The sequence below is a fragment of the Hypanus sabinus genome, chromosome 1 (genome assembly GCF_030144855.1).
Source record: "Hypanus sabinus isolate sHypSab1 chromosome 1, sHypSab1.hap1, whole genome shotgun sequence".
Classification (NCBI taxonomy): Eukaryota; Metazoa; Chordata; class Chondrichthyes; order Myliobatiformes; family Dasyatidae; genus Hypanus; species Hypanus sabinus.
The window spans coordinates 141,666,065-141,678,530 of record NC_082706.1 but is presented as its reverse complement, the minus strand read 5'-3'; the positions used below and the strand labels follow the sequence as shown (position 1 = coordinate 141,678,530).

The 12,466-nt window shown below is 43.2% G+C and overlaps 1 protein-coding gene across 4 annotated transcripts in view; it reads right to left on the bottom strand.

Moving 5' to 3' along the window:
- Positions 1-4,417: 4,417 nt before the first annotated feature.
- kctd1 (potassium channel tetramerization domain containing 1) overlaps positions 4,418-12,466 on the bottom strand; it is a 146,842-nt gene continuing 138,793 nt past the window's right edge. For 3 of the 4 annotated variants that reach the window (XM_059977398.1, XM_059977406.1, XM_059977412.1), the window contains one exon: positions 4,425-4,656. In XM_059977398.1, coding sequence (XP_059833381.1) covers positions 4,498-4,656 — 159 coding nt within the window. In that variant the 3' untranslated portion in view covers positions 4,425-4,497. Of the gene's footprint in view, positions 4,657-12,466 lie in introns of all 4 variants that reach the window. The other variant, XM_059977391.1, reaches the window with a different exon arrangement.

The following is a 12,466-nucleotide window of genomic DNA, read 5'->3' as shown; positions in this document are numbered from 1 at the left end:
TACTGAAACTTGGTTGAGAGAGGGGCAGGAATGGATGGAGAATGCACTGGGTTTTCGAAGTTTTAAAAAAGATAGAAAGGAGGGGGTGGGGAGTTTGTCTACTAATTAGGGACAATATTATGTCTAAGGGACAAGATATAAGTACAGTAATTGGATAGACATGACTGATTAGGGATAGTCAGCATGGCTTTGTGTGTGGTAGGTGATATCTAACCAATCTTATAGGGGTTTTCAGGTAAGTTACCAGGAAAGTGGATGTTGTCCATATGGACTCCATTAAGGCATTTGACAAGGTCCCGCATTGGAGGCTGGTCAAGAAGGTTCAGTCATTCGGCATTCAGGATGAGGTAGTAAACTGGATTAGATATTAACATTGTTGTGACTTGTGGTGTGCTGTATTGGTGTTTGTCATCTATATCAATGATCTGGATGATAATGTGGTTAACTGGATCAGCAGATCTGTGGATGACACCAGGATTGGGGTGGAGGGGGGGGGGGGGTGTAGTAGACAGTGAGGAAAACTGTCATGCTTGCAGAGGGATCTGCATTAACTGGAAAAATGACAGGTGGAATTTAATGCAGACGAAGACCAGGACCAACCAGGGTAGATCTTGCACAGTGAACAGTAGAGCAGTGAGGAATCTGGGAATACAGGACCAAAATTCATTAAAAATGGCAACACAGCTGGATAGGGTCATAAAGAAAACTTTGGGCATATTTGCCTTAATAAGTTGAAGTACTGAGTACAGGAGAAGGGATGTTACTTTGAAGTTGTGTAAGAGATTGGTGAGGCCTAATTTGGAGTGCTGTGTGCAGTTTATGTTACCTTCCTACAGGAAAGATGTAAATAAGTTTGAAAGAGTACAGGGAAATTTTACAACAATGTTGCCAGGTTTGGAGGGCCTGTGTTATAAGGAAAAATTGAATAGGTTAGGACTTTATTCTTTAGAACATATTATTCTTTAGAACATAGAAGTTTGAAAGGAGATTTGATTGAGCTATACAACATGACAACTGCACTGAGGAGAGACATAACTGACCGGTCAGACACAGTTCATTTGGGTAGGACTCGGGAATAGGAAGGGTGCCACTACACTAATGAGATTGTACCCTCTGATAGCCACGGGGACATGGAAGAACAGATGTGTAATCAGATTAAGGAAATGTGTAAAAATATTAAGGTTGTTGTCATGGGAGAATTTCAACTTCCCCAATATAATCTGGGACCATCTTGGTGCAAGGGGTTTAGATGGTGCAGAGCTTGTTAAGTGTAACCAGGAAGGTTTCTTAAATCAATACATGAATGGTCATATTGGGGCTGTGTGTTGGGTAATGAGGCTGGCAAGGTAACTGACCATTCAGTGGGGAACAGTGACCACAACTTCTTAACTTTAGGATAGCTATAGATAAGGATAGGTATGGGCAATGTGGGGAAGTTTTAAATTGGAGTAGGGCAAATTATGACAGCATTAGGCACTAACTGAGAAGTGTTAATTGGGAATACCTTTTCTCTGGCAAGTCCACATCAGACATGTGGAGGGTGTTTAAAGATCAATTGCACAGAGTACAGGAAAGGTATGTTCCTGTTAGAAGGAAGGATGGGGATGGAAAGATAGAGAACTTCAGATGGCCAGAGAGATGATGTATTTAGTCAAGAAGGAAAAGGAAAAGTACGTAAAGCTTCGGAAGTTAGGCAAAGCCAGGAGGAGCCAGGAAAAGTCCTTGGCAAGTAGAAGTAAAGTGAATCCTAAGGGATTCTATACATATATTAAGAGTAAGAGGATAACTAGGGAGAGGGTAAGATCACTCGGGGGGGGGGGGGGGGGAAAGACATTCGCTTGGATATGGAGAATGTGGGTGATTGATAAGTTTGTGGCCTAAGGTAGGAGTCAATTTTAGAAAACCTTGTACATTCATTTTTCAACATAGTCCCCTCCTACACTTAGGCCAGCGGTTGTGGAGCACACGGATCCCTTCTTTGTAGAAGTGGTCCACAGCAGGGGTGATTGATAAGTTCGTGGCCTAAGGTAGAAGGAGATGAGTTATACAGCTCTCGTTACATGCACATGCAGTTCAACTCTGAGCGAAAATGCAGGAAGTTTGAAGTTAATAACTCATCTCGTTCTACCTTAGGCCATGAACTTATCAATGAACTTTTCAATCACCACTGCTGTGGACCACTTCTGGAGGTCCAAGATTCTGACTTCTACAAAGAAGGGATCCGTATGCTCCATGACCGCTGGACTAAGTGTGTAAATGTAGGAAAAATAAATGTGTTAGGATTTCTAAAGAAAAGGATGTGGAGAACCAGGGGAAAATCACTAAGTGTGTAAATATGTTGGGGCATTCAGAGGTCAAGGAGGAGAAGGTACTGGACCACCTGATGAGTATTAAGGTAGACAAGTTCACAGAGCCTGATGGGATTTACCCAAGGTTATTGAAGGAGGCAGGTGAGGTCCCAGAGGAATGTCAAGTGGCTAATGCTGTACCTCTATTTACGAAGGGGAAAAGGGAAAATCCTGGGAACTACAGAGTTCCATGTCAGTTGTAGGGAAACTGCTTGGAGAAAATTCTTAGGGATAGAATATATGAGAATTTAGAAACTCATGGCTTAATTAGGGAGAGCCAGCTTTGTATGTGGCAGGTTATGTCTCACCAACTTGACTGAGTTTCTTTGATAAGGTGACGAGAAAGACTGATGAGGGTAATGCAGTAGATGTCATCTATATGGATTTTAGTAAGGCATTTGACAGTGTCTCTCATGGGAAGCTAATCCAGAAGATTAAGATACTTTGGGTCCGCAGTGAACTAGCTGTTTGGATTCAGAACTGGCTTGTGCATGGAAGATGGAGGGTAGCGGTCGAAGGAACTTATTCCAGCTGGAGGTCTGTAATTGGCGAAATTCCTCAGGTGATCTGTGCTGGGACCTCTGCCCTCTGCTGTGTGTGATGTATAAGACCTGGATAAAAATGTAGATGGGTGGGTTGGTAAGTTTGCAGATGATACCAAGACTGGTGGAGTTGTGGATAGTGTAGAAGACTGACAAAAAATACAATGTGATAAAGATCAGTTGCAGATATGGGCAGAGAAATGGCAGATGGAGTTTAACCCAGATAAATGTGAGGTGTTGCACCTTGGTAAGGCAATTGCAAGGAGACAATACATTAAGGGCAAGATCCTTAACAGTTGCTGAGCAGAGAGACCTTGCGATCCAAATTCATAACTCCTTGAAAGTGGCTACAGAGCTCGCTAAGATGGTTAGGAAAACTTATGGAATGCTTGCTTTCTATTAGTTGAAGCATTGAGTTCAAAAGTCGAGAGGCTACGTTGCAACTTTTTAAAACTCTGGATAGGCCACATCAAGAGTATTGCATACAGTTCTGGTTGCCCCACTATAGGAAGGATGTTGAAGCATTGGAGAGAGTGCAGAAGAGGTTTACCAGAATGCTTACAGGGCATGTGCTACCATGAGAGGCTGGGTTGTTTTGTCTGGAGTGCCGGAAGCTGAGGGGACTTTTGACAGAATGCTTATGACAGGCATAGATAGACAGGGAGTATCTGTTTCCCAGGATTGAAATGACTAAATAGCAGAGGGCATGTGTTGTAGTTGAAGGGTTTAGGATCAAGGGGGATGTGAGAGGTAAATTTTTCACTCAGCGTCCTAGAATGCACTGCCTGGTATGGTGGTAGAGGCAACAACATTAGAGGCTTTTGAGAGACGTTTGGATAGGCACATGGATGTAAGGAAGATAGAGGGATATGGACATGGTGTACGTAGGAGGGATTAGTGTTTGGGTATTTTTGATTTAGCTGGTTCAGCAAAAGATTGTGGGCCGAATGGCCTGTTCTTGTGCTGCACTGTTCTATGTGCATAATCTTGTGTCCCCAATTCCAAAATAACCTCTGCTTTTCGCCATCAGGAAATCCAGGACGCATGGTAATGCAATCTGATAATCCCTTTCTAAAATTTCTTTTCAACAGCTAAAATTCAATAAATCAGAAACCACTAGCTGCAGAGCAAAGGCAACAATAGCCCTGAACATTTAACTCCAAGACCTGGATGAGGCCATTGTTATTTTGTGTTCTGTTTTCCCTTGTCCTACCTCAATGCACTGTTGTAATGAATCAATCTGGATGAATGGTACACAGGTCAACTTCTTCCACTCTACTTCAGTACATGGGACAATAAACCAATTTACCAATTGAGTAAAAAGCTCTTCAGAATTAATTTCTTCGATGCAAAGATTTCTGAACTTGAGGAAAGGTTACCTTGTTATGTCAAGTCAATTAAAAATCAAACTTCTTCCAATAGAACAATCAATTTTTCACTGGTGACCCACAAGGTCCAAAGGCAATGTGGACACAGTCTCTGGGAGAGACTATGACCAGTTCAGCAGTCAACACCTTTAACCAAATGCACAGGAAGTATGTTTTTAAAATTCATTTATTTTTTTAAATATTTTTTCTCCCGCTCCCTTATTTCACAGATGTATCAGTTCAGTCCAATGGTTCCTGTTTTATCCGAATGACTGGTGGAATGCGGGAAAATCTCCTGATTTCCCGTCTCAGTACATATTCGCTAAACTGGGAAGAGTCAACGCCTCCGCCGCTGGATCCCACTATTTCAAATCCCTTCAGTTGTAGCCGCTCGAGGACCTGCCAGAGAGATCACAGATGTCAAATGTATGGCCAGATGGAGAGATGCAATCCCCATTGGAGCCAGCTCCCCCTTACTGGCTGGTGTTAACTTGTAATTCACAGAAAAACATGGAAAAGAAATAATTTAAGCCAAACAAAAGGAAGTAATGAATCTATGCTGCTTTGTTGAAGCTGCACCCCAAGAAAGCAGCATCCTTCACGAAGGACCATCACCTGCTAGGACGTCGCCTCCTCTTGTTATTACCATCACAGAGTGAGGTACAGGTGCTTGAAGACCCACACTCAACAGTTCAGGAACAACTTCTTCTGCTCCACCATCAGATTTCTGAATGGTCCATGGTTCCACAAACACCACCTCATTATTCTTTTTGCTCTTTATAGTAATTTTATGTATTTGCACTATTATGCTGCTACAAAACAACAAATTTCATAAGAGGACAATGAGAAAAACCTGATTCTGATGAATTATAATTTGAATGCATTCTACATAATTGTTTTAAAGATTGAAGTTACAGAAACAGACCCTTCAGCACAATGCCCATGCTGACCGTTCTGTCTATGTGAGACTTTACTGCGAATGGTACTGGAGTGAGATGGAACAGAGAGACCTACGAGAACGAGCGGATCACTCATTGAAAGCAGGATCACAGGTAAGGTGGTGAAAAAGGGGTTTATTGCACTGACCTTCCTAGGCCAGGGTGCTGAATAGAGAAGTTGGGATATTATTTTGCAGCTGTACAAGTCATTTGGTGAACCAACACCTAAATACTATGCATGACTTTAGTCATCCTATTACAGGAAAGATGTGGTTAAATTGGAAAGATTTACAAGGATGCTGGCAGGACTAGAGGACCTGAGTTGTAGGGAGAGGTTGGCCAGGCTAGGTGTTTATTCCTTGGAACAAAGGAAAATGAGGGGTGATCTGATAGAAACGTTTAAAAATTATGAGAGGCTGTATATGATAGCTGTAACAGTCTTTTTCCCCAGAGTAGGGGAGTTCAAAACTAAGGGCATAGATTCAGGGGAGGGGAAAGATTTAAAAGGGACCCGGGGAGAAACTTTTACACCCAGAGGGTGATGAGTGTATGGAATGAGTTGCCAGAGGAAGTGGTTGAGGCAGGTACAGTAATAATAATTTAAGCAGCCCTTGGATAGGTACATGGAGCGGAGGGGCTTAGAAAACTAGGGAATGAACACAGGAAATTGGGACTAGTTGGGTGTGCACCATGGCCAACAGGTTCTGTCTGCATCCATGCTGTATTGCTCTATGATTTGACACCAATCCTATTAGTTCTCACTTGACCATATCCTCTAAACCTTGCCAGTGGCTGTCTAAATGCCTCTTAAACATAGTGATTGTATTTGATTCCACCATCTCCTCTGCCAATGGGGCACGACTGCGCAAGCGCATGAAGGTCAGCCTGTGAGACAGCAGGAAAGTTTAAAAAGCGAGCTGATTAGCGGTGCGGGCGTCAGAGGAGTGGGCAACAGAGTAGGAAGGCATTGGCTCGAGAGGCTTCAGCGAGCAGAAGCTGAGAACGAACTTGCTCCCAGTGAGGGAAGGCCGGGTAAGCTCCTTTAATTAATCTAATTAGCTTAGAAGTAGGTAATGGAGGCAACAGTTAAGGCAGTCGGATGCTCTGTTTGCAGTATGTGGGAAGTCAGGGTGAGCACAATTGTCCCTGATAACTAAACCAGCAAAAGGTGCATCCAGCTGCAGCTCCTGACAAACCATGTTAGGGAACTGGAGCTGGAGCTGGATGAATTTTGGACTGTTCGTGAGGCAGAAATAGACAGGAATTTCAGGGAGACACTCACCCCTAAAAGTCGGGAGGCAGGTAGCTGGGTGACTGTCAGGAGAGGGAAGGAGAATAGACAGGAAGAGCAGAACACCCCTGTGGCTGTTCCTATCAATATTAAGTATACCGGTTTGGATAGTGATAGTGGGGAAGACCTACAGGGGACAAGTTGCAGTGGTCACGTCTCTGGCACCAAGACTGGACCCTCAGTTCAGAAGGGAAGGAGGGAAAGGAGGAGAACAGTAGTGATAGGGGATTTGATAGTTAGGGGCACAGATAAGAGGTTCTGTGGGAGAGATCGAGAATCCCGGATGGTCTGTTGCCTCCCTAGTGCCAGGGACTGCGATATCTTGGATCGAGTTCTCAGTATTCTTAAGAGGGAGGATGAGCAGCCAGATGTTGTGGTCTATGTAGGGACCAATGACATGGATAGGAAGAAGGAGGAGGTTCTGCAAAGACAGTTTAGGGAGTTAGGTGCAAAGTTGATGGACAAGACCTACAGGGTTGCAATCTCAAGATTGCTACCAGTGCCATGTGCTAGTGAGGCTAGATAATGCAGATAAGGAAGATAATGCAGCTAAACACGTGGCTAAGCAGTTAGTCCAGGAGGGAGGGCTTCATGTTTCTGGACCACTGAGCTTTGTTCCAGGGAAGGTGGAACCTGTTCCAACGGGACAGGTTGCACCTGAACTGGAGGGGGACTAATATCCTTGCAGGAAGGTTGGCTAGTGCTGTTCCTGGGGGTTTAAACCAGATTTGCAGGGGGGAGGGGAACCAGAGTGTTTGAGATGGAGGTGAAAGAGGATAAAGGTCATGTGAGAACTGCAAGTAGTGCATGGAGCAAAGCTAGGTCTAACATATAAATGTTCGGGATATTTCTGATCGCGTCCAGGATATCCTGAAGTGGGAGGGTGAGGAGCCAGAGGTTGTGGTACATATAGGTACCAATGACATAGGTAGAAAAAGGGAAGAGGTCCTGAAAGGAGAATATAGGGAGTTAGGAAGGCAGTTGAGAAGAAGGACCGCAAAGGTAGTAATCTCAGGATTATTGCCTGTGCCACGCGACAGTGAGAGTAGGAATGGAATGAGGTGGAGGATAAATGCGAGGCTGAGGGATTGGAGTTAAAGGGCAGGGATTAAAGTTTCTGGATCATTGGGACCTCTTTTGGGGCAGGTGTGACCTGTACAAAAAGGACAGGTTGCACTTGAATCCTAGGGGGACAAATATCCTGGTGGGGAGATTTGTGAAGGCTACCGGGGAGACTTAAAACCAGAATGGTTGGGGGGTGGGAATCAATTTGAAGAGACTAGGGGAGAGGAGGTTAGTTCACAAATAGAGAAAGCTAGTAGACTGTGAGTGAGGGAAGATAGGCAGGTGATAGAGAAGGGGAGCGCTCAGACCAAAGGTGTCGGGAAGAAGGAAGAAAAAGATAAAGTTGATCGCATTGTTAGGAATAAACAGAGGAAGAGGTGGAGAGTTTCTTAAATGCATCTATTTTAATGCGAGGAGCATTGTAGGAAAGGTGGATGAGTTTAGAGCACGGATTGGTACCTGGAAATATGATGTTGTAGCTATTAGTGAAACATGGTTACAGGAGGGGTGTGATTGGCAACTAAATATTCCTGGATTTCATTGCTTCAGGTGTGATAGAATTGGAGGGGCAAGAGGAGGAGGTGTTGCATTGCTTGTCAGAGAAAATATTACAACTGTGCTTTGGCAGGTTAGATTAGAAGGTCGTCTAGGGAGGCTATTTGTGTGGAATTGAGGAATGGGAAAGGTGTAGTAACACTTATAGGGGTGTAGTATAGACCACCTAATGGGGAGCGACAATTGCAGGAGCAAATTTGTAAGGAGATATTTGTAGTAAGCACAAGGTTGTGATTGTGGGAGATTTTAATTTTCCACACATAGACTGGGAAGCCCATTCTGTAAAAGGGCTGGATGGTTTGGAGTTTCCAAAATGTATGCAAGATAGTTTTTTGCAGCAATACATAGAGGTACCAACTAGAGAAGGGGCAGTGTTGGATCTCCTGTTAGGGAATGAGATAGGTCAGGTGACAGACGTATCTGTTGGGGAGCACTTTGGGTCCAGTGATCACAATACCATTAGTTTCAATATAATTATGGAGAAGGATAGGACTGGACCCAGGGTTGAGATTTTTGATTGGAGAAAGGCTAACTTTAAGGAGATGCAAAAGGAATTAGAAGGAGTGGATTGGGACAATTTGTTTTATGGGAAGGATGTAATAGAGAAATGGAGGTCATTTAAAGGTGAAATTTTGAGGGTACAGAATTTTTATGTTCCTGTTAGGTTGAAAGGAAAGGTTATAAGTTTGAGAGAGCCATGGTTTTCAAGGGATATTGGAAACTTGGTTCAGAAAAAGAGAGAAATCTACAATAAATATAGGCAGCATGGAGTAAATGATGTGGTCGAGGAATATAAAGAATGTAAAAGAATCTTAAGAAAGAAATTAGAAAAGCTAAAAGATATGAGGTTGCTTTGGCAAGTAAGGTGAAAATAAATCCAAAGGTTTCCTACAGTTATATTAATAGCAAAAGGATAGTGAGGGATAAAATTGGTCCCTTAGAGAATCCGAGTGGACAGCTAAGTGCGGAGCCGAAAGAGATGGGGAAGATTTTGTACAATTTCTTCGGTATTCACTCAGGAGAAGGATATTGAATTGTGTAAGGTAAGGGAAACAAGTAGGTTAGGTATGGAACTATGATGATTAACGAAGAGGAGGTACTGGCGCTTTTAAAGAATATAAAAGTGGATAAATCTCCAGGTCCTGACAGGTTATTCCCTAGGACCTTGAGGGAGGTTTGTGTAGAAATAGCAGGGGCTCTGACAGAAATATTTCAAATGTCATTAGAAACGAGGATTGGCATGTTGCTTATTAGGTTCCATTGTTTTAAAAGGGTTCTAAGAGTAAAGCTAGCAGTTATCAGCCTGTCAGTTTGACATCAGTGGTGGGTAAATTAATGGAAAGTATTCTTAGAGATTGTATATATAATTATCTGGATAGACAGGGTCTGATTAGGAACAGTCAACATGGATTTGGGCGTGGGAGGTCATATTTGACAAATCTTATTGAATTTTTTGAAGAGGTTACGAGGAAAGTTGACGAGGATAAAGCAGTGGATGTTGTCTATATGGACTTCAGTAAGGCCCTTGACAAAGTTCCGCACGGAGGGTTAGTTAGGAAGGTTCAATCGTTAGGTATTAATATTGAAGTAGTATAATAGATTCAACAGTGGCTGGATGGGGGATGCCAGAGAGTAGAGGTGGATAACTGTTTGTCAGATTGGAAGCTAGTGGTATGCCTCAGGGATCTGTACTGGGTCCAATGTTGTTTGTCATATACATTAATGATCTGGATGATGGGGTGGTAAATTGGATTAGTTAAGTATGCAGATGATACTAAGGTAGGAGGCATTGTGGATAATGAAGTAGGTTTTCAAAGGTTGCAAAGAGATCTAGGCCAGTTAGAAGATTGGGCTGAAAGATGGCAGATAGAGTTTTATGCTGATAAGTGTGAAGTGCTACATTTTGGTAGGACTAATCAAAATAGGACATACATGGTAAATGGTAGGGCATTGAGGAATGCAGTAGAACAGAGTGAACTAGGAATAATGGTGCATAGTTCCCTGAAGGTGGAATCTCATGTGGATAGGGTGGTGAAGAAAGCTTTTGGTATGCTGGCCTTTATAAATCAGAGCATTGAGTATAGGAGTTGAGATGTAATGTTAAAATTGTACAAGGTATTGGTAAGGCCGAATTTATTGTATAAAGTTCTGGTCACCGAATTATAGGAAAGATGTCAACAAAATAGAGAGAGTACAGAGGAGATTTACTAGAATGTTACCTGGGTTTCAGCACCTAAGTTACAGAGAAAGGTTGAACAAGTTAGGTCTTTATTCTTTGGAGCGTAGAAGGTTGAGGGGGGTCTTGATAGAGGTATTCAAAATTATGAGGGGGATAGATAGAGTTGACGTGGATAGGCTTTTTCCATTGAGAGTAGGGGAGATTCAAACAAGAGGGCATGAGTTGAAAGTTAGGGGGCAAAAGTTTAAAGGTAACACAAGAGGGAACTTCTTTACTCAGAGAGTGGTAGCTGTGTGGAACGAGCTTCCAGAAGAAGTGGTAGAGGCAGGTTCAATATTGTCATTTAAAAAAAAAATTGAATACGTATATGGACAGGAAAGGAATGGAGGGTTATGGGCTGAGTGCAGGTCGGTGAGACTAGGTGAGAGTAAGTGTTTGGCACGGACTAGAAGGGCCGAGGTGGCCTGTGCTCCCCAACAGATACGTCTGTCACCTGACCTATCTCATTCCCTAACAGGAGATCCAAAACTGCCCCTTCTCTAGTTGGTACCTCTATGTATTGCTGCAAAAAACTATCTTGCACACATTTTGGAAACTCCAAACCATCCAGCCCTTTTACAGAATGGGCTTCCCAGTCTGTGTGGAAAATTAAGATCTCCCACAACCCACCTTTGTGCTTACTACAAATATCTGCTATCTCCTTACAAATTTTCTCCTCCAATTCTCACTCCCCATTAGGTGGTCTATAATACACCCCTATAAGTGTTACTACACCTTTCTCAATTCCACACAAATAACCTCCCTAGATGAGCCCTCTAATCTATCCTGCCAGAGCACCACTGTAAAATTTTCTCGGACAAGCAATGCAACACCACTCTCTCTTGCCCCTCCAATTCTATCACACCTGAGCAACGAAATCCAGGAATACTTAGTTGCTAATCACACCCCTCCTGCAACCATGTTTCACTAATAGCTACAACATCATAGTTCCAGATATCAATTCATGCTCTAAGCTCATCCACCTTTCTTACAATGCTCCTAGCATTAAAATAAATGCATTTAAGAAATTCTCCACCTCTTACTCTCTGTTTATCCCTAACAGTGCAAACAACTTTATTATCTGTCCTGATGAAGGGTCTCAGCCCGAAACACCGACAGCGCTTCTCCCTACAGATGCTGCCTGACCTGCTGTGTTCCACCAGCATTTTGTGTGTGTTGCTTGAATTTCCAGCATCTGCAGATTTCCTCGTGTTTGCCTTACTATCTTTTTCTTCCTTCTCCCCTACATGTGCACTCTGAGCACTCCCCTTCTCTATCACCTTCCCTTCTCTATTATCTTCCCTAATATTGATTGGCACCTGATTAGTTCCAATGGTTTAGATGGGACAGAGTTTGTTAAGTGTGTCCAGGATGGATTCCTGTCATAGTATGTTGACAGGCTGACTAGGGGGAATGCCATACTAGATCTAGTAACAAACCAGGTCAGGTCAAAGATCTCTCAGTGGGTGAGCATCTGGGGGACAGTGACCACCGCTCCCTGGCCTTTAGCATTATCATGGAAAAGGATAGAATCAGAGAGGACAGGAAAATTTTTAATTGGGGAAGGGCAAATTATGAGGCTATAAGGCTGGAACTTGCGTGTGTGAATTGGGATGATGTTTTTGCAGGGAAATGTATTATGGACATGTGGTTGATGTTTAGGGATCTCTTGCAGGATGTTAGGGATAAATTTGTCCTGGTGAGGAAGATAAAGAATGGTAGGGTGAAGGAACCATGGGTGACAAGTGAGGTGAAAAATCTAGTCAAGTGGAAGAAGGCAGCATACATGAGGTTTAGGAAGCAAGGATCAGATGGGGCTGTTGAGGAATATAGGGTGGCAAGAAAGGAGCTTAAGAAGGGGCTGAGAAGAGCAAGAAGGGGGCATGAGAAGGCCTTGGTGAGTAGGGTAAAGGAAAACCCCAAGGCATTCTTCAATTATGTGAAGAACAAAAGGATGACAGGAGTGAAGGTAGGACCGATTAGAGATGCAGGTGGGAAGATGTGCTTGGAGGCTGTGGAAGTGAGCGAGGTCCTCAATGAATACTTCTCTTCGGTATTCACCAATGAGAGGGAACTTGATGACAGTGAGGACAATATGAGTGTGGTTGAAGTTCTGGAGCGTTGTTATTAAGGGAGAGGAGG